We start from the raw sequence: 23,337 nt of genomic DNA on the forward strand, positions 1-23,337 counted from the left end.
TCTTTGAGAAATGGCTTTCTTCTTGCCACTCTTCCATAAAGGCCAGATTTGTGCAGTGTACAACTGATTGTTGTCCTATGGACAGACTCTCCCACCTCAGCTGTAGTTTTCTGCAGTTCATCCAGAGTGATCATGGGCCTCTTGGCTGCATCTCTGATCAGTCTTCTCCTTGTCTGAGCTGAAAGTTTAGAGGGACGGCCAGGTCTTGGTAGATTTGCAGTGGTCTGATACTCCTTCCATTTTAAAATGATCGCTTGCACAGTGCTCCTTGGGATGTTTAAAGCTTGGGAAATCTTTTTGTATCCAAATCCAGCTTTAAACTTCTCCACAACAGTATTACGGACCTGCCTGGTGTGTTCCTTGGTCTTCATGATGCTCTCTGCGCTTTCAACAGAACCCTGAGACTATCACAGAGCAGGTGCATTTATACAGAGACTTGATTACACACAGGTGGATTCTATTTATCACCATCAGTCATTTAGGACAACATTGGATCATTCAGAGATCCTCGCTGAACTTCTGGAGTGAGTTTGCTGCTCTGAAAGTAAAGGGGCCGAATAATTTTGCACGCACCACTTTTCAGTTTTTTATTTGCTAAAAAAGTTTAAATATCCAATAGATTTCGTTCCACTTCACAATTGTGTCCCACTTGTTGGTGATTCTTCACAAAAAAATTAAAATGTTATATCTTTATGTTTGAAGCCTGAAATGTGGCAAAAGGTTGAAAAGTTTAAGGGGGCCGAATACTTTCGCAAGGCACAGTAGGCTAACATGGAGGGGCGTTTAGATGCAGTTAAAAAAAAAAAAAAACGTCAGATGCCCCTAACAGCAGCTGTAAAAGCTTCATGTGTGCATGAGCCCTTAGTATAACTTTAAGTGTGTCTAATTTTCAGCAGTTTATGTAAGTTTGACTTGGTATGTTATGATGCTAAAGTGCTGAAGGGTGCATTAGGGGAATGAGTTGAAAAGGAATGGATGTGGGGTGGACGCATTGAATATCCATACCTCCCGGGCACTGTGTCGGGAGACACAACTGGGAGATGATGTTGATACCTTACATCATCACCATGTTTTATGAGCCAGCATTGCAGCCCAATTATATTGTAGCTACATTGGTTTTGAGTAATTTCTGTTTTGCATATAAGAGAGGAATCATTAGGCTAGCTAGAAGGGATGAGCACTAGAGGGAGCTTTAACTCTGCATATCATAACTATGTGATTCGATTTATGTAATCTGCTATATAATTCTCCTCTGTAGGGCCTCATTCACACCGACAGAAACATTTTACTGATGTTACTACACATGCTTTCTAGGAGAAAAGTTCCTGTGTAATGATCGGTAAAATACTTGCATAAAGATGCATTAAAGAATCATATGCATACATAATTTGTTTCTATGCTATCCCCCCCTCCCCCCCTTTGATTAGGCTTCATTTATGCACCTACATATGCATATACATACTTTTATAGGTATAGCTCATGTTCTTAGCTGCAGATTTTTGCATTCTGTGTTACAGATCTGAGAGCAACTCATGTTTACACATTTGTCTGAATGGCTCCATTGAAAACAATGCAGCTACATTCAGATCCGCTAATTAAAAAACACTTGTATATGCGTTTTTTTAAGTGAAGCCTTAAGGTGAATGTGTACCTTTTGAGAATCAAACATCTATGCTTCTCTTACAGTTTCTTTAACAATAACTGATTGGATTTTTATTTATATCCTTTATGTTTCCTCAAATTCTTCTGGTTTGCTGTGGATTTTCATGCATTTATCTTTATTCATATAAGGGTTAATCTTATTTAGAGTGCAATAAACACAAAGCAGGGATTGCACGGCAGAAGTTATTTGCTGCTCTGGCATAACAAGGCCCCAGCTTTACTTAGTGGTGCATTAGTGAGCTCATCACTCATTCTTGCAACAGGAAGCCGGCGCTGGGAGTTCTTTTGCTTGTTGATAGACTCATAATCTCAAGCAAGGAAGATTAATTGAAAAGAGAGGACTGTTTATGATATTTCTTGGGTGCCTGAGATAAGCACGTTTATTTTACAATCATTAATCCAAAAGGGATAAATCATTCCAACAGAAGTTTATTCACGAATCTCTTTAGGAAATGTTGACTTTGTGGAACAGAAACTTTGTCTTGGTAACTCTCTCAGTGATGATGACTTAGGAGGAATCAAAGGGTTAATATTAAAATCCCGATATGTAATTTGGATTTTTCTGTCTTAATGGTTTTTCTTATATTTGTTAAACTAAAATATTATAATCAAACCTTAGCAAATATAGTTTGCAAGTGCACGTTGGTCTGCGAGTACCTGTGTATTGTCTTGTTGAGTACCTGTGTAATGTCTTGTTGAGGACCTGTGTATTGTCTTGGTGAGTATTGGTGTCAGGAAGCTAGTTGTTAGGTATTTTGGACAGGGTATAGTCCCTAATTCTCATTAAATTAGTAGGTACGATGCCCAGTGGGTGTGGAGGTGTGACTCATCTTGTGTACATCTTGCGACATGTATGCGTTCCTTGATCATTCAATCGAGGGCGAATACTGCTATACAAAATGTAAGCACATTTCCCCGGAAGCCCAAGTTCTGAATCTGGGGAAGCAACTGTCAGCATTGAGAAGTCCCTCCATACTAAAGGAGAGCCAGGAACGTACATGGCAGGTGCCGGCAGGGCCAGCACAGAGGTGGGTGGAGATAAAGAGGTGCAGGCACTAGGAAAGAGTAGATGGGTTACAGTCAGGAAAAGTAGAGGGGGAAGTGCCAGGGTAGCCGATCCAGGGCTGGAGCATTCCAATAAGTACTCTCCATTGAGTGACATTGGTGAAACCAGTCAGGGACCACCACTGCTGGACCTGAGGGACTCTCCTAGCTGCCTGTGGAAGAGCTCCTCCAGTGAGAGTGGGGGGTATGCAAAGGTAAAGGAAAGATAGATTCTGTTGGTAGGGGACTCAATTCTTAGAAGGACAGAGAGGGCAATCTGTAACAAAGACCTGAAATGCCAAACTGTATGTTGTCTACCAGCCACTTGGGTTCGGCACATCACAGATCTGGTGGACAGTTTACTGGGGGGGGGGGGGGGGGGGGGCTGTGGAAGACCGGGCTGTCATGGTGCATGTTTACACCAATGGCAAAATCAGAGGCAGATGGAGTGTCCTAAGGAACGATTTTAAGAACTTGGGAGCTAAATTGAGGAAAAGGACCTCCAAGGTAGTATTCTCAGGAATACTACCGGTACATCAAGCCACACCAGGAGATTAGGAAAATAAATAAGTGGCTGAAGAGCTGGTGTAGTAAGGAAGGGTTTGGGTTCCTGGAGGACTGGGCCGACTTCTCAGTCGATCACCAGTACTATAAAAGGGAGGGACTGCACCTAAATGAGGAGAGTGTAGACCAGCTGGGAGTAAAGTTGGCCAAAAAGAGGAGTTTTTAAACTAGGCAACGGGGGGAGAGCCCAGAGGTAGAGATAGTCAGCGCAGAACATATTTTAGAGGGTAGTATTGGGGGCATTACTGGTAGGTTGACTAAAGCACATAAACCCAAGATAAGTATAGTAACAAGTTTTAGTTGCGATCTCGGAACACCCAACAAGAGAATAGTATGCAACTGGTCTAAATTACGTGGCATTTTCACCAATGCTAGGAGCTTGGCGGACTAGATGGTGAACTAGAGATGCTGTTGTACAATGAGGATTTGGATTTGGTGGGAACTTCAGAGAACTGGTTCAACAGCTCTCATGATTGGCTGGCAACCATTCAAGTGTATACCCTTTATCACAGGGATAGAGAGGGTAAAAAAGGGGAGGGGTATACCTATATATCAAGAATAATGTACAAGTGGATGTGAGAGATGACATCACTAAGGGAACTAGGGAGGAGTTTGAATGGGTAGAGCTCCAAAGGGATGAAGCTAAGGGGAAAATATTACTGAGAGTATGCTATAGGCCCCCTTACCGGAGGGAGGAGGGGGAGATGGATCTCCTATCACAAGTTGGATTAGCAGCAAGGATGGGAAGTATTTATAATAATGGGGGATTTTAATTATCCAGACATAGACTGGGCGGAGGGAACCATGCATTCATCTAAGGCTTGCCAGTTACTAAATGTCTTGCAGGACAATTTCATGGTTCAAATGGTAGACGCACCAACTAGAAATAAAATATTACTGTATCTGCTGATTACCAACAATATAGACCTGATCACATATGTGGAAATACGGGGCAATTCAGGAAAAAGCGATCACAGGTCAATTGGCTTCAGTATAAATCACACAAATAGGAAACATAAGGGGAATACAAAGACACTGAATTTCAAAAGAGTCAACTTCCCTAAACTACGAACCTTGCTAGAAGGCATAAATTGGGATAAAATCTTAGGAGCAAAGAACACGGAGGAGAGATGGGTTTGCTTTAAGAGCCTATTAAATAAGGGCATTAGTCAATTAGTCAATCCCATTGGGTAATACATTTAAAAGAGCGAATAAAAGTCCCGGATGGCTTAACTCCAATGTAAAAATGCATATAAAAGCAAAGGAGAAGGCCTTCAAAAATACATGGTTGTGGGATCATCATCAGCATCCAGACTTTATAAAGAATACAACAAGAAATGTAAGGGTGCAATTAGGGTGGCTAAGATAGAACACGAAAGACAAATAGTGGAGGAGAGCAAAAAAAATCCCAAGAAATTCTTTAAGTATGTAAACAGTAAAAAAGGGAGGACAGACCATATTGGCCCCATAAAGAATGAGGAAAGACAGCTGGTTACAAAGGATGGAGAGATGGCAAAGGTATTGAATTTATTCTTCTCCTCAGTCTTCACAAGGGAATCGGGGGGCTTCAGTAACCAAAACTGCAGTGTTTATCCTTAGGACACATCACAGGAAGCACCTCCATGGTTAACAGAGGACAGAATTAAAATTAGACTTGGGAAACTTAACATTATTAAATCACTGGGACCAGATGGCATGCATCTGAGAGTACTTAGGGAACTCAATCAAGTAATTGCCCGACCATTGTTCCTGATTTTTACTGACTGGAATGGTACCAGGTGATTGGAGAAAAACCAATGTAGCACCAATATTTAAAAAAGGGCCCAAAATACATCCCTGGGAATTACAGACCAGTTAGCCAAACATCAATAATATGTAAGCTCTTGGAGGGGATGATAAGGGACTATATACAAGATTTTAGTATTGAGAATGGTATCATTAGCAGAGAATCATTCTTGCCAAACCAATCTATTAACCTTCTATGAGGAGGTGAGTTGCCAGAGATAAAGGAAGGCCCATAGACGTGGTGTATCTGGATTTTGCAAAAGCATTTGACACAGTTCCCCATAAATGTTTACTGTACAAAATAGGGTCCATTGGCATGGACCATAGGGTGAGTACATGGATTGAAAACTGGCTACAAGGGCGAATTCAGAGGGTGGTGATAAATGGGGAGTACTCGGACTGGTCAGAGGTGGGTAGTGGGGTCCTCCAGAGTTCTGTGCTGGGACCAATCCTATTTATTTTGTTCATAAACGACCTGGAAGATAGGTTAAACAGTTCAATCTCTGTATTTGCGGACAATACTAAGCTAAACATGGCAATAACTTCTCTGCAGGATGTGCAAACCTTGCAAACAATCTGAACAAATGAATGGGGTGGGCAACTACATGGCAAATTAGGTTTAATGTAGAAAAATGTAAAATAATGCATTTGGGTGACAAAAATATGAATGCAATCTATACACGGGGTTGGGGGGGGGGGGACAGGGTGGGCAGAACCTCTGGGGGAATCTAGGATGGAAAAGAACCTGGGGGTGCTAGTAGGCTCAGCTGTTGCTAACAAGGCAAACAGAATATTGGCATTCATTAAAAGGGGGATTAACTCCAGGAGATAAGAAGATAATTCTCCCACTCTACAAGACTCTGGTCCGGCCGCACCTACAATATGCTGTCCAGTTCTGCGCACCAGTCCTCAGGAAGGATATACTGGAAATAGTGTGAGTACAAAGAAGGGCAACTAAGCTAATAAAGGGTCTGGAGGATATTAGTTATGAGGAAAGGCTGCGAGCACTGAACTTATTCTCTCTGGGAGAAGAGACGCTTGAGAGGGGATATGATTTCAGTTTATAAATATCTCACTGAAGACCCCACAATAGGGATAAAACTTTTTCACAAGGGGAGTTTAACAAGAAACACGGCCAGTCATTAAATTTAGAAGAAAAGAGGTTTAACCGTAAACTACATAGAGGGTTCTTTACTGTAAGAGCGGTAAGGATGTGGAATTCCCTTCCACATTGATAGTTTCAAAAAAACTGTTAGATAAGCACCTGAACGACCGCAACATACAGGAATGTACAATGTAATACTGACATATAATCACACACATAGGTTGGACTTGACGGACTTGTTTTTTTTTTCAACCTCACCTACTATGTAACTATATAATCATGTACATTTTTAGTTTGTATTTTGGAAGTAAGGCAGACCATACTTGGAGCAAATTTATTTCCTGCAACCAAGGGTTGTAAGAAAAAAATTCACGATTCTCTCATCAACACAGTCAGTGCTAACAGGGAATCCTTGACATTGTCTGCTCACAGTAGGGGGGCTGGCGGGGGAAGCCTTCCCTGCTGGTAGAAGACAGTGACTATCGCTAGCGGCTATAGCAGCCGCTAGTGATAATCGCAAGAGAATTCAGCAGGCTGGTTGTACTCAAGTCGATTTATCAACTTGGTACATTCAACCTGCCCATTAATGGTTTGAATCTGGGCCGGTTCCTGCTGTACTGACCCGGATTCGAACCACGTGTGGCCAGCCTTAGTGGGATGCCATGTGTAGAAATGCACAGTTCTGTGTGCATGTTTGTATAAACAATGTGTGTATCAGTGTGTATCACAGATCTATTGGGGCTCTTGCACATGGATGTTTACAGACACAAACATTCTCTAGCATAAAACTCCCAATGTTTTCCTGCACCTAGTTAGCTGCAGGTGGCGCATATACCCAGCCATAGACGTTTGTACTTGCTTTCCCGAAATGCGTCACACATGACATGGGTAAATGATGAAGCACAAGTGCTTACAGCCATTCACTTCTGTGGCTGGCTGTACACTCGACCTGTGTCCCCCCCCCCCCCCCAGGCTTGGGAAAAAAACAGGAGTTTTACGCTGGAGCTCCCTTACGCATCTTAGGCCGCGTACACACGCGGGGACTGTTCGCTCAACTTTGTCCGCTGAACAGTGTTTCGGCGGACAGTCCGCTCGTGTGTGGGCTTCAGTGGACAGTCTGACGAACAAAGTTTTTCGGAAATTCCGTAAAACTGTCCGCTGAAACTTGGTTTGAGCGGACAGTCCACCCGTGTGTAGGCTTGTTCGTCAAACTAAGTTCCGCGCATGCTCAGAAAGGATTTACAAGCCGAAGGTTGCATTGCAGTGTATAGGACGTCGTATTTCTAGTCCCGTTGTACGTGCCGTTCACGTCATCGCGCAAGTTTCAGCGGACTGTTCGTTCGTCGTGTGTGGCCAAGTCCGTCCATGCTAATTTTGAGCGGACTGTCCGCTCAAACTGTTTGACGAACAAAGTTGGGCGAACAGTCCCCGCGTGTGTACGCGGCCTTACTGTTTGTGTCCATGTACCTCTTTAGTCAAGATTCTCTGGATCACTGCTAGAACTTGTCTCCAGAAGTGGCCTATTTTTGCATTGCCGCATCCAGGCTCCGCTGGACTTGTTGTTGCGAGGCCAACCTGAAAGTAATCTTCAGGCACTGGGTTCTACATAAGGTGCTTTACAGAGCCTGTATAATTAATGAGTTAGCTGCTGAATGCTTTTTCCGGTCCAAAATCATTGGTGCTGCCCCAGCACATGCCCTGTCTCTGAAGACTCACTACATGGTTATGCCAAATGGGCAGAGCATCAGGAACTACATAATTGACCTTACTGTAGTTGCTAGGTTTGAATTTCCTTGGTTCCCATTATGGAAGAGCTTTACGCTGAGAGACTGAGCAATTATGCCATCCACTGAGTGGAGTGTGGCCCACACTATCTCTTTCCATGCTCTCATCTCCATGCTGCTGCTGCTGCTGTTGCTATGCAAAGTGGAACCAGGGTGCCAATTGGAACTATGATCTTCAGTCCTTTCCTATTGCCTGCCTAGAGTGACTGTAATCACCCCTGGTCACCTGACCCCTAACTGCTGACAGCTGGCCGGGTCTGAGGCCTTATGGTTATGTTGCTGCTTTCAGCATGCCAACTGACGAGGTCAACATTTGCAGCCTGGAATCATGTTGCCATCTGATCCCGAGTCTGTCTTGTCTTCAGAATTGTTCCTAGCTGTGTCGGTCAGCTTCTCTGACTTTTTGGATGTAGTCTTTCATGGAAAAGCTTGATAGATGAGCTTTCCTATGAGGAGTCACAGTCTTCTGCCATTACTCCCAAATTTAAAGAGACTGTTTTAACTCTTATTGATGTGATGAGCACCTCACTGAAACTTAATAATCATCCTGTTGCTTTTACTAGTGCTTCTTCCACTATTGAGCTATTTACAGCCGCTGAGACTGCAAAGATTACCTGGTGGATCTACTATTCCAAGTTCTTTTTTATTGAGACTGAAGACACCATGACAAGTTGTTTGCGCCCCCTAAGAGCTTATTAGTGTTGTATCCATTGGAGGAGGACTTTGCAAGTCCGCCATTTTGGTGGAAGTTGCACTTCCATTATTAAGGGCTTCCATTCCATTAAGGACTCAACCAATAAGCTGTTGTTATCCCTCTAGAACTCTGTTCTCACTGGCAATCCCAGCTCTTCATCCAGTCTTAGCTGTAACCCTGCTCTGCCAAAAACTCTGATTAGGCAAAGTCCCTTTAAAGCAGGGATCTCAAAACTGGTGGCAATCCAGCTGTTGCGGAACTCCAAGTCCCATGATGCCTCTGCCTTTGGGAGTCATGCTTGTAACTGTCAGCCTTGCAATGCCTCATGGGATTTGTAGTTTTGCAACAGCTGGAGGGCCGCCAGTTTGAGACCCCTGCTTTAAAGGGATCTTGTCACTACTAGCTTTGCAGTTCCCAAACTCAGAGAGGGCATCTGCTCCTTGTTGAATCTAAAAGCACTGAATATCTTCGATTATGCTCAGAAATTCTGCATGGAATCCACCAGACAGTCTTACTGACTTCTGCAGACATCAGGAATGCATACCTGCATGGCCCAGTCTTTACAGCACACCAGTGTTTCCTACACTTTGCTGTGGGTACCATGCACTTTCAGTTTGTGGCCCTGTGATATGGCCTCTTGTCTGCACCTTGGGTGTTCACCAAGATTCTGGCCCCAGTACTAACCCTGCAATGCTCATTTGGCATCCACATTGTAGGATATTTAGATGACCGTTGAAGGAGAAGTCAGCTCAGGCTCTATTGAACAATTCGGCCCTGACTGTCCAGAGATTACAAGTGTTCAGCTGGATCCTTAGCCTGCAGAAATTGTTGCTGGAACTGACCCATCATTTGGAGTATTTGAGTCTAGTGCTAGATATAGCTCAGGCCAAAGTATTTCTCCCTCAGGAGAAATTTCAAATTTACCCAACCCAGACTCATGCTTTCCAGTTAAGGAGTCGTTCACCTCTGCTTTTGCATGAGAGTTTTGGGTCTGATAGTACCCTTTTTTGGGGTAGTACCATTTGGCCAGTTTTACTACAAACCCCTACAACGTGATATGCTGTTGTTGTGGGATAAGCCTTCAGTCCCTGGATAGGTGGCTCTGGAATCCAACTGTGGAAATATTTGAAGACTTTCTTTCATGTCTTTTGAAAGATTGTTATAACCAAGGCTATCCTGCTGGGCAACTGAGGAGTATGGGGTACCCTGTTGGTGCAGGGGACTTGGTCATTGAAGAAATCTCTTCTTCAAGTCAGCATTCTGGAGCTTTGCATAATTTGCTGTTCAGCGTTCAGTTTGATCTGGACGCAGTCGGAAAATGCCACTGCAGTGGCGTACATCAACTGTAAGGGAGGAACATAAAGTTTTGCCATAGCAAGGGAGGTAGTGCAGTTCCTTTCCTGGGCAGTACATTCCAGACTTGTCCACCATTTACACACAAAGCATAGACAATTAGTAGGCTTACTTCCTCAGCTTGCAATATTTGGACCAGGGTGGGTTTTCTTGGAACTGTGTCACTGGTAAGGGATACCAGATGTTGAACCTGGAGATCAACAAACTGGACAGGGTTGTCTTTCTGCACAGGGATACTTTAGTGGAAGCAGTGGATGCTCTGATGGCTTTGTGAATGCAGTACACCCTGATCTAGTACCTTCTTCCGCTGAAACTTCTACATTTGCTTTGCAGGATTGAGATGGAGGGCATTCTGCCATTCCAATGCTCTTCCAGATAGTTCTATCTTTTTATTTGAGTGCCAATTTAATCATCCTGTCTCTCAATTGCTGGCTTTAATGGCATGGCTGTTGAAATCCAGGTTTTGGGAGATGGGGACTTTTCTAAATCCATGATTCCCACAATGTTAGATAGGAAGTCTACAAGATTCTTTGTGGGACAAATCCTTCCCTTGCTAAAACTGGTCCTGGACTCCTCTTTCTGTCTTGTGTCAAAGACCGTTGACCTTTTATTTCTTGATTAAAACCATCGTACAGGGAGTCTTCATTACAGCTTCCCCTGTTAGTGGCATCTGAATCTGTTTCTCTCCCTGCTTCTAAAACTGCTGTGTGAACCCATTAGGCCGCGTACACACGCGCGGACTGTTTGCCCAACCTTGTTCGTCAAACAGTTTCGGCAAACAGTCCGCTCAAAATTTGCATGAGCGGACTTGCCCACACACGAGCGGACTGTTTGACGAACAAGGTTGGGCAAACAGTTCGCTCAACTTTTGAAATGAACGGACTCGCCCACGTAAGGAGGAGGCAAATCCGCCCATTTCGAGCGCGTGTACAGGTAGGCGGGGCCCGCGAAGGAGACGTCGCGGGCTCCGCCGCCTGGAATGGGCTTAAAGGGGAACCCCAACGCCGAAAAAAATCGGCGTGGGGGTTCCCCCCAAGTCCAGACCAGACCCTTGTCCGAGCACGCTACCCGGCCGGCCAGGAAAGGGGGGCGAGCGAGCGCGCCCCCCCTCCTGAGCCGTACCAGGCCGCGTGCCCTCAACATGGGGGGTGCCTTGAGGAAGGGGGGGCCGCGCGGCCCCCCCACCCCAAAGCACCTTGTCCCCATGTTGATGAGGACAAGGGCCTCTTCCCGACAACCCTGGCCGTTGGTTGTCGGGGTCTGCGGGCGGGGGGCTTATCGGAATCCGGGAGCCCCCTTTAAGAAGGGGGCCCCCGGATACCGGCCCCCCACCCTATGTGAATGAGTATGGGGTACAATGTACCCCTACCCATTCACCTGTGAAATAAAGTACAAAAAAAAACACAACACATGGAAAAAGTATTTTATTGCACAGCTCCGGGGGTCTTCCGTCTTCGGGGGTCTTCTCGCCGGACTCCTCCGCTATGTGTGTGTAGCTCTTTTACTAGCGGAGGAGTCCGGCTTTCTTCCTCCCCGCCGCCGGCCTCTTCTCCCGACTTCGGGGGTCTTGTCCCCCTCTTCGGTTCTTCTGCCGGGCCACCGCGCCTGGTCCGGTGGCCCGGTCTTCTGTCGCCGTCTTCCGTTCTTCTGTCGCCGCCTTCGGTTCTTCTGCCGGGCCACCGCGCCTTCTTGTAGCTCTTTTACAGGCGGTGGCCCGGTCTTCTGTCGCCGCCGCTGTCGTCGTCGCCGCCGCCGCCGCCGCCGCCTTCCGTTCTTGTTCTTCTTCTTGTTCTTCTTCTTCTTCTCCTGGAGATGTTGACTCGACGAGCTCTCCGGCCGGAATGCCAGGGACACGCTCCGCTGCCACTTATATAGTGACAATGGGGCGGTGTCACATGGTATATGTCACATGGGTTGGTCACATGGGTTGATGTCACATGGGGACTATGACATCGTAAGGGGGCGGGGTCACCATGTGACCAACCCATGTGACATATACCATGTGACACCGCCCCATTGTCACTATATAAGTGACCGCACAGCGCGGCTCTGGCATTCCGGCCGGAGAGATCGTCGAGTCAACATCTCCAGGAGAAGAACAAGAAGAAGAACAAGAAGAAGAACAAAAACGGAAGGCGGCGGCGGCGGCGACGACGACAGCGGCGGCGACAGAAGACCGGGCCACCGCCTGTAAAAGAGCTACAAGAAGGCGCGGTGGCCCGGCAGAAGAACCGAAGGCGGCGACAGAAGAACGGAAGACGGCGACAGAAGACCGGGCCACCGGACCAGGCGCGGTGGCCCGGCAGAAGAACCGAAGAGGGGGACAAGACCCCCGAAGTCGGGAGAAGAGGCCGGCGGCGGGGAGGAAGAAAGCCGGACTCCTCCGCTAGTAAAAGAGCTACACACACATAGTGGAGGAGTCCGGCGAGAAGACCCCCGAAGACGGAAGACCCCCGGAGCTGTGCAATAAAATACTTTTTCCATGTGTTGTGTTTTTTTTTGTACTTTATTTCACAGGTGAATGGGTAGGGGTACATTGTACCCCATACTCATTCACATAGGGTGGGGGGCCGGTATCCGGGGGCCCCCTTTATTAAAGGGGGCTCCCGGATTCCGATAAGCCCCCCGCCCGCAGACCCCGACAACCAACGGCCAGGGTTGTCGGGAAGAGGCCCTTGTCCTCATCAACATGGGGACAAGGTGCTTTGGGGTGGGGGGGCCGCGCGGCCCCCCCTTCCCCAAGGCACCCCCCATGTTGAGGGCACGCGGCCTGGTACGGCTCAGGAGGGGGGGCGCGCTCGCTCGCCCCCCTTTCCTGGCCGGCCGGGTAGCGTGCTCGGACAAGGGTCTGGTCTGGACTTGGGGGGAACCCCCACGCCGATTTTTTTCGGCGTTGGGGTTCCCCTTTAAGCCCATTCCAGGCGGCGGAGCCCGCGACGTCTCCTTCGCGGGCCCCGCCTACCTGTACACGCGCTCGAAATGGGCGGACTTTCCGAGCGGGAACAGTCCGCTCATTTCGAAAGTACAGCGGACAAGCCCACACACGGGCGGACTGTTCGCTCAAACACAGTTTCAGCGGACAGTTTTTCGGAATTTCCGAAAGACTTTGTCCGTCCAACTGTCCGCTGAAACTGTCCGCTGAAAGCCCACACACGAGCGGACTGTCCGCCCAAACACTGTTCAGCGGACAAGGTTGGGCGAACAGTCCGCCCGTGTGTACGCGGCCTTAGAGACATTGCTCTTTTTACTTTCACCGACAAGGTAGTATTCCTTTCTGGCAGCCTTGTCCTGAAGGGAATCTTTTCTGGTTTTGTATAGGAGCACGGTGGTGTTAACGGGACTTCCTGTTTAAGACAGTTTCTGTCTTTCACTTTATCTTCTAGAATATAGCTCTTCTGTTGCTCTGTCTGACTTAAGCTTACCAAAAGGCAATTTCCTCCATTGTCTGGATGTGATTTGAACTGTGAGAGACTTTTCGCTCATATCCACTGATTTTTTTTTTATAATAAGGAATTATTCCCTTTTTGTCACCCTGGATGGTCCCCATCAGGGTGCCCCTCATTCCACCATCTTTAGGTGGCACAGACAGACCATCATCCAAGCCTATGTTCTCCAGTTTCTGCTTTCTTTTTTTCTTGGGTCTGTTAGCTTTTGTTGTCTATGTTGCTCCTCAGTTACACTGCTTTTGGATGGCCCTAAAGTGTTCCTCAATTGACAAGAAAAAAAATAGAATTTTTTTACTCCCTGTAAAATCCCTTCTTGGAGTCTATTGTGGGATACAGGTCCCAACCCTCATGTTTATGATCATGTTCTCTGTAATGCTTTGCTATAAAACTGAGGCATGCTATTAGTGGGAGAGGTTATCCTAGGCTACGTTGTTTTGTTTGCCAGTATCCATGTAGGCAGCAGTATAACCCAAAAGTAAATGACTTGCTGTGTTCTCCAATGGACTCCAAGAAAATGATTTTACAGTAATTTTTTTTAGTTGTATTTACTTACTGCTAGCCCCCCACCCTTTAAAGATAACTAGTTTAAAAGAAAGCCCTAAAAAATTATGTAAAAAAGATTTGACCAAAAAAAATAAAAAGTTACCTCTTCTCTGACATCTGATCCTTTGAATCTGGGTCTTTGAAATCCCATGGGAATGTCGTCCTTCATTGGGAAGAAGGGCATTCTTATGGAATTTCTAGTGTCAGGCTTTCCCAGGTGGTAGTAGTGAGGCACAGCAGTGTAAGTATAAAAAGATTTAGAAACTGCACCTTTTCCTACTCAAACAAGCGCTTTTGGGTTAGGTAAAGATATTTCAACTCCTCAATAAAGATACATTGTGGCCAATTAAGGCTAAAGCAGCTACCATAAAGCCCAATCTGGGCACAACAAACAAATATATATACAAAAAAAGGCAGCGCTAAAAAATAAGATAATACAATACAGACATTAAAGGTATCATCATGCAGTGAAATTTATGTGCATAAATGAAAGAAGTTCATAATATATTGCAGCTAGATTCTATATCAATTGCATGGTTAGTGTAATGAGACTATCCAGAAAGAAGTTTAATTTCCACTCATGGTCACAGCAGTGTAAGTGTTGTGTTGGAAGATGTGGCCAAGCTAAGTAATTAAAGTGGAAGTAAACGCATCCATAAAACAGTTACTTTTCCGGCACATGCCGGAAATATAATACTCCCATTAGTTGTGCTCTCAAACAAACTTGTCAAACCATCCAATGGCTGGTGTCATAACTGATGACATGTGCAGCATCATGCCAGTTGTTGATTAAACAGAGGCCAAGATGGCAGCTTCCTTGGCTTAAAACGATAGGGGAGTTTACTTCCACTTTAAAGTGGTTGTAAACCCTGTTACACCACTTTTACCTACAGGTAAGCCTATAATAAGGCTTACCTGTAGGTACCATGAATATTTCCTAAACTTGCACAGTTTAGGAGATATTCACTGTATCCGCATGTGCCCCACTGAAGAAATGGCCCGCTCTTGCCTTTTCTTAAGTAGCCATACAGTGAACTGCGCCTCCCACACACACACTAGGGAGTGACGTCATCGTGGCTCCGGCCAATCACAGCGCCGGAGCCCACGAATTCGGAAATAACGCCAAGAGACATGTCGGTGTGCGGGGACCGCTGCAACAGCTTCCATCTAAGGTAAGTATTTCATAAGGAGCTAGCATGTGATGCATTGCCTTTGTCTTGCAGATTTTTTTTTCTTTTCAGAGTTTACAACCACCTTAATGCTTTAATTTTAAAGATTTGTTTTTAAGCTAATTCTGTCTAGGGATTGGGAAAATGCTTTAGTATTACAGCACACTGGTAAACAAGTTCACGGTTGCTATTTGTTTACATTTTGTGGATATGGCTGCCATCTTCTTAATAGAAGTAATTTGAGTGGCCTGATCACTTCTATAATTCAATATACAATACAATGGTGTTGATTTACAAAAACTGGATAGTGCAAAATCTGGTGCAGCTCTGCATAGAAACCAATCAGTTTCTAGGTTTTATGCTAAAGCTTAACTGAACTGAAAGCTAATTGGCTACCATGCATAGCTGCATCAGATTTTGCACTGTCCATTTTTAGTAAATGTCCCAGGCTCACCTGTGTTCTGTGGAAGCCCCGGATGTCCATGACTGGTATCAGAACATCTATTCTTGGATCTCCCCTGTGATCAATTAACCTGTAAACCAGGGGTGCCCAACCTATTGAAGAGCGAGGGCCACTTAAGCGACTTAGTAACCAGTTGTGGGCCACAATGAGCAGATGACAGGTCCGCGTCCACTCTGCATATGCAAAGCGGACACAGACACAGCCCACTCTACTCTATGGGCCCTCTCATCTGATCAAATGGAAGGGGACAGAACCACTTCTGTTTTTTTAGCTAACCGGCTTGGAAATAGGCAGGCGTAAATGGACACAAGTCTGTTTACATCTGCTGCTCCATAGAGGTGAATGGAACTTCCGATTGGGTCAGACAGATCATGTTAAAGAAGCCCAAGGCTACTTTTACACTGATGGTCTGTGGTCTAGCCACTCAGTGGATGCAGCGCACCTGTGGCTTTCCTGCAGATTAGCTGTACTTTGCCATAGAATTCTATTATTTTCTGCAAGTGTGGTGCACTTTCTGAAAGTGCACCAAACCCACAGGTAAAACCAGACGTCTATGGCTCAGTGTTGGTGCACTGCACTACACCTGTGGATCAGTTTGAAAGCAGCCCAGTAACCACTGCAGAACAGATATGTCCATATATACACTGATTTTAGTAATAAACTTGCAGTCACAGGCAGAGAGTGCATTTGGTATCACTCCACCTATGACAGGAGTCTGAGAAAGTATTGGCTTATACGGATCTGCTCCACAGCTGCTTGCTTTCTTTACCACTGGCTTCATTCAAAACACTAATGCTCTGGCATGCCGGGTAGGCAACCTGCAATCTGGGCTTGCCAAACCACCATCCCAGAGCAGGAGGTCGCGGGCCACATCAGAGGGCTCCGCGGGCCACTGGTTGGGCACCCCTGCTGTAAACACTCAACTCTGAGTTCAGAACTATGAGATCTCAGCTGATGTGAATGCAAAAAACAGAAGATGAGCATGGAAATTGAGGGGAAATTTATTCATTATGGCCATAGACAGCAAAAATACAGTTTAAGTAGGATGGTAAGGGTTAGAAGATTTTTTCCTTATTGCTGCCCATGTGGTCCAAGACATAGGAAGTGTGAAATAAACTTACCAAATGAGACACAACAATCTTGGTGGAGAGGTTACCCTTCACCTTCTGTCCCATCACCACATAGGATGTGAGAAGATGTCTTTCCTGCGTGATGAACTGAAAGTCCACTAAGTTTACCGTCAATCCTAATTTTATAAAATCCACATTAACCAGATTTTGCAAGTTTCTCACATTGCTTCTCTATTTGGGAGGTAGCTTTTTGTCATATAATTCTTTGCAGTGCAACATACAGTATGTGTGGTCACAACTGCAATAGGCTCAGATAGAGGGTAGAATCACATATTAGTACAGATGAATGCCAGTAACTACGTGGCTTTAGCTAGTGGGCAGCAAAATATGTATCAAGATGAATATAAAATTTCCCCATGTATCTTAAATGGAAACAAATCTTGTTTGACTGAATTGCCTGTGTTTAGAGGGTATGCCTAGAAATGTTAACCCCTTTTTCAAAACAGGTATCTGACACATCTAAGCCCTTGTACACACGATCAGAGATTCCGACAGAATGTTTCCTATCGGACCGTTTTGTCAGATATTCCAACTGTGTGTGGTCTGCATCGGACTGTTTCCGTCGGATTATCCGACGGACCAACTTTTCCAACTTGCCGGTAAAATTTTCCGACAAAATTCTCCGATCGGACATACTCCGATCATGTGTAGCCTACTCCGACGGACAAAGTGCCACGCATGCTCAGATCAAATTCCTAGACCAAAGCTATTGGCTACTAGCCTGAACGTAGTCCCGTCGTAACGAAATAACGTCATCACGTTATGTACAATCGGATTTTCCGACAACTGAGTCTGACAGTGTGTATGCAACATCACTTCCAGACCTCTTCCGGAATTAATCAGTCGGAATTAATCCGACGGATTTGGTTGCCGGAATCTCCGACCGTGTGTACGGGGGCTAAGAGTATCAGAGCTTATTAATTGCCATCTGTCCCCCTAGCTGTCTGTAAATAGCTAGGGGGACAGATGGCAATGACTGGGAGTCTCAGTCATTACCACATACCTAAATCTACTACTAAGGCCTCATGCACGCTTGACGTTTTTACAGCTGCTTCTAGTGTTTTTTTTTTCCCTGCCTTTAATTGCCCCAGCATGTTTGCCTATGTGTCCATGCACACACACACTTTTAGCAGTGTTTGGTGGCAAAGGCTTTTAGAGGCAGTGTGCCCAGGAGTAGCAGCGTTTTTTCAGAAAAACACTTGACGCTGCTAAACGTGTCTAAACGCTAGGCGCGTTAATAAGCACAGAGTTAATTTATTTCAATGAAATGTCTTGACGGCTGAAAACGTGCCAAAAAACTTGTAAAAACTGTAGACACTTTTACAATCGTTACGCTTTTTTTCTTCTAAAACACTGCTGCCAGGAGGAAAGGCTTCTAGGATAGTTTGCAAAACATCTTGTGTGCATGAGGCCTTAGGCTCGGTTCACACTGCAGCCATGTGGGAACGCTGAAAATCCACTGCGGTTTCGCTCATCGCATGTCTCTCGGCGGCAATTCACACTAACTTATGCGAACTGCTGGGAGTGTCAATTAAAAAGTTAATGACACCCCCGAATGCAATGCAAATTCACCCATACAATCTGTATGGCTGAAATTGCATCGTACAGAGATCGCATGTGATTTGCACTGCAGTGTGGTGCAAAACACATCCGATCTCAGACATCGTACCAGTGGGACCTGGCCCTTATTGTGTTATGTGGTCATAATAGCTTTTGAGAAACTCTCTGGAGCAGCCTTTACATGATAACAGTAGCAAGCATCTCCCACTGACAGCTTTAGTGCTTCTCTGGGTGCTGTGACTTTGTAGGGGCAGTGTAAGGTGGCTGTTAAGTTAGTTAGCTCCGATACTCCTGTAGGTAACAGATTACTGTTGACTTTTTTTTTTTTTTTATGACTTCTCTTTATTAAAGTATATAAAAAAAGGTGGTTACACAACATGGACGATTGGACAGTCCCAGGCCAGAAAGGTACATAGTAACAAAAAGAACATCTACAGTTTCTCACTCTTGTTAAACTTAACAAGGAGAGGTAAATCAGTGGGCACACAAAAGGAAGAAAGCCCTGCAGGGCAGATTACTATTAAAGTGGAACTCCATCCAAAAGGGGAAGTTCCGCTTTAAGCTCTCTTTCCTCCCTCCCCTGCCAGATTTGGCATTTTTTTTTTTTGGGGGGGGGGGGGCTTGCTTCTGCCTGGATCGCCTAGGCTAAGTTCTCCTCTCTCTCTCCCTCCCAGAAGAATTCTGGGACACGTCACAGGTAACAGAAGACTGCCAGACCAATCGGTAGGCGCAGCGAGACTCGCCGAAAGCTGTCACAGCTGGGTGCCTACAGTTGAAATTCTGGCGCCGGGTAAAGGAGAGGGAGGTGAACAAATTGACCACAGGAAAGCGACGGTTCAGGTGACCACATTGCTGTATCCTAGGACAGGTGAACTGTATGTTTATTAAAAGCCAGCTGCTACACTTTTTGTAGATGCTAACTTTTAGTAAACACTAAAATGACTGGAGCGCCTCTTTATCTTTGATGCCCTCCTATTAACAGAACATGCAAAGCAGAAAATATGATTAAACATTTTTTTTGAGACTTTTAAGGATATTTTAAGGCTAGGTGCATTGTAAGTCAACTACCCAGCCCTCCTTCTTCCTGTACAGCAACTTTCTCAATAAAACCCCAAATCCGAAGCCTCCAGAAAGACATGTTTACACTGCCCAGGACCTCTCTGACTCTTCATTTTCTGTCTCTGATGAACAATATTTTTCAGGGCCACGTGGGCCATTTAAGCTGAATACACATTTACTTGCAATAAAATGCATTTCATGTGTGTTTTAACGGGCATTGACATGTGTTGATGTGCACATTTTGCATGTTTCCTGTGACATCACATCCTGTTCCTGTTTGTGGGTTAAAGAAGGAGGGAGTGAAAACATTCATTTTTGGAGAGTGTTTTGGAGACTTTTGGTAAACAGGATGTCTAGCGCAACAATGTTGATTAGAAAGCACCTGTGTTTCGTCAGATTAGGCAACCCGTCAGAATGTGTAACGGATATGATGTTTTGTCGCTGCCATCTTGCTACACCCCTCACTTGCCCACAGTAAAGATAGAGTGGAAGGGGGGAAAGCGGACATCTTGTTACACCCACCGTAGTTTTGCATTTCACATTTATTTTTAACTGTAAATTGAGGTTATGTAGTGAAATACAGTACTTAGAACTCTGTCTGACAGTTTAGATGTTGGATTTTAAAAGCAGCAAACTTTTGTCAGATTAGCAAACCTGTGAGATCAGCAGGCTTGCCGCTGCTTTAAAAATGCAACATCTAAACAGTCAAATGGAGTTCTAAGTACTGTATTTCACTATATAACCTCAGTTTACTGTTAAAAATAAGTGTACAATGCAAGGCTCCGGTGGGTGTAACAAGATGTCTGCTTGACCCCTTCCCACTCTATCCTTTCTTTGGGCGAGTGCGGGGTGTAGAAATATGGCGGCAACGAAACGTCACTTCCGTTACAAATTCTTATGGGTCGGCAAATCTGATGAAACACCTGCTCTGCACACATTGCTCTTCTCCTCACTCTCCAATTCCCCAAAGATGGCCACTGGTATGGGTGATTGTATAGGGACAAAATTAATGACAAGGCAAAGTTTTTCTTCTTTACTTGACATGCGTTTTACAATTATTTACATGTTAAATGTATATATGTTGCATTTTAACGCAATGCAGGTCCACGCAGCATTGTAGTGTGAACAGGACACATAAAATACAATTTTATTTTATGTCTATGTGTTGATCTTTTACAAGCGCACTAAAGTATACATCAACACATCAACACACTAGTGTAAATTAGCCCTTACGGGTTCTTATAGTTATGTGCCCATGGATTATTAGGCAACCTTAGATTGTAAGCACCTTGAGGGCAGTGACTAATGTAAATGTACAATATACATATATATATATATATATATAAAAAACGTGCTGTGTAAATTGACGGCTCTATATAAGTACCTGTAATAAATAAATAAATAAATTGTGCCAATGTATAAAGTTCTGCTGTTCCTTGGGGCTGAAATAACTTAGTATAGATACAGGATAACTAAAGTTTACAATTTCAACTAAATACACATTTAGGTTCCAGATTTCTGGGCTCATTCTATACATTGTTTTGCAGAACAACTCCCTTCATTGCAAACTGAGTGCTGGTTCCACAGCAGACAAAAACCATGACAAAAGCCCAACCAAAACAAGGCTCCCTCGGAAGGTTGACCTGCGAGCACGCTACTGGGCATTCCTATTTGACAATCTCAGGAGAGCTGTGGATGAAATATATGTGACATGTGAATCAGACCAAAGTGTTGTTGAATGCAAGGTAAGACATATGATGACATATGATGTATGAGCTGTACCCTCCATGTATACAGATACCAACCAATGCCTTTGTGTGTGTTTGTGGGATTTTTTACATTGAAACTGGTCATCTATTTTTTTTTCTTTATTTATGAAGTTTTTGAAAGGGACAGGAAGATACAGACCCACCAACATGTTATATAGATACAAGTCATAGAAACTGATGATCTTTAATAAAGGGAGGCCTTTGACTTTTGACCAGCACAGTAAATTGTATATTTGAATTAGTTCAAAAGAGCTGCTACTGTTGGCATTATAGAAATCCTATCTAATAATAATAATATTATACATGCAGGACATACAGTAACTGGTTACACAGTTAGCTTGAATAAAGACACCAGTCCATCCAGTTCAACCTGAGTGAGTGTGGTGTGCGTGTCCACAATTATCCATATTTATTTAAGGTACACATATAGCGCTGTCAATTTATGCAGCACTCCACACATACAACCATGGTTTAAAGACCTCTTGTTTTATATCCTGCAAATGCGAGTCATAAGTGTTTTTTGAAGTTTGGGACATACTGTGGCTAACTCACTGTCATCCTCCAATATTTCCCTTGTGAAATTCCTATATCTAACTGTAGATGGCAGTGTTGTAACTCATCTATATGATATTTTGTTTGACTAAATTGAAGCTTGTTTATTATTCATTGGCCCAAAAATTGGTATAAAATATAACTGAAGCCGTGAGATTATTATTATCTTGTTAAAGTGACACTTATCAATGTTCTAAAAAACAAACAAAAATAAAAAAAACTGATTTTATCTTTATTGTTTTCAATTGCTCATTCTAGTAAATCCTGTTGTATGATGTATCCTAGTTCCCTGGTGTATCTTGGCTATTCTATTCCTGCAACTATTTTTACTTTGAAGATTTTTTTCGTGTGCCATTTTAGTCTGTACACATGCCACCAATTTAGCCAATTAACTTCAGTAAAGGTTATAAAAGTGCACAAGGTCTTTCCTTGACGTTTGTGTTTTTCCTAAAAGCTCACTTTCGATTTTTTTTTTGTAAATATTTTTTTGTGTATATATCAGTTTGACCTTCACAAACAAGTCAGTAAAGAGCTTAGTCTGCTTCTTCCATAAAGGTCCCCGCTTGGTGTATTCTGTAGTGAGTATGATTTCCATTGCTTCAGCACAGGAGTTTAATCTGCAGCTAGAAGCATTGTAGGTGAACAAGAGAGCAGTATTGATGTGCTGGGCCCTGGGGTCCTAGCGTCCTGGTATAGAGTGTCATCAGGACAAAGAGATGGCGCCAACAGTCCTGCCGTGCACGCCAGTGACTAGAATTAATTACAAACCAATCGAATCCGTTGCAGCCAATTGGTAAACTAATTGGTAACTTTAGCCGGGCATCCAGCTCTGGTGATCCGGTATGGGGGAGGGAGTATCCTGTGAGACACTTTTGTCCAGCTGCGGGTGAGATGTCCGGAGAGAGATGTGCATGAGTGGAGACGAAGCCCCCGCTGCTGCTTGTCCTGTTTATATTCCCTTGTTCGGAAAACATGGCTCTTATTACAGCTCACATGGCATGAAGTCTGATCAACTTGATAAGGTGAACTGAGCCTTCCTTCAAGCAGGTACCTGCCAGAGGGGATGATTACTCATGTACAAGGAGATGGGGCTATACTACTGCAAATGAGAGCTAATTGCAGCGCTGTAATGGGGGGAATGTCTGGATGATAGCTGGGTGGGGAATGGAAGCACAAAATTGTCTGCCAGCATGATACATAAAGTACAAGCTGGGCCGACTGAGAATGAAGCGAGATTACAGTACCTGTAATTTGCATCACAATGCACAGTTTAGTATCCTCATATAACTTTCTCAGTGTCATAGTGACTAAGTAGTGGTGAAAGTTTCCAATAATTTCTAGAAAGCTGTGGATTTTTAAGAACACTAATTTATCTATAGTGATCCAAATAATAATTACACAGTGTTGCAAACAATCATTTAATTGTATGCCAAAAAAACATTTAGCTTACATTGGAAATACAGTATATTCATTTTTTTTCCAAGAGAAGAGCTCCATAGTGTCCATTATTTTCTGTGGCATAGCACTTCAAAATATTCTGCTGATTCATGAATAGAGCGATAGCCAGTAGTAGCAGAATAAACATAATCTGTCCTAGTTCTGCTGCTTGTTTAACTTTGTGGAGCCACACAGTGTAGGAGCAATCTGTCCTACTA

At 44.3% G+C, this 23,337-nt stretch overlaps 1 protein-coding gene across 6 annotated transcripts in view; it reads left to right on the plus strand.

Annotated features, from left to right (window-relative positions):
- The window catches only part of SCAPER (S-phase cyclin A associated protein in the ER), a 399,576-nt gene that overhangs the window by 44,148 nt on the left and 332,091 nt on the right, over positions 1–23,337 (plus strand). For all 6 annotated transcript variants that reach the window (XM_077472442.1, XM_077472443.1, XM_077472441.1 and 3 more), the window contains one exon: positions 20,909–21,106. In XM_077472442.1, coding sequence (XP_077328568.1) covers positions 20,909–21,106 — 198 coding nt within the window. The remainder of the gene's footprint in view (positions 1–20,908; positions 21,107–23,337) is intronic.

Source organism: Lithobates pipiens, unplaced genomic scaffold, assembly GCF_037356315.1.
Source record: "Lithobates pipiens isolate NorthernLeopardFrog02 unplaced genomic scaffold, aLitPip1_a1.2 Scaffold_8, whole genome shotgun sequence".
In the NCBI taxonomy this organism is placed as follows: domain Eukaryota; kingdom Metazoa; phylum Chordata; class Amphibia; order Anura; family Ranidae; genus Lithobates; species Lithobates pipiens.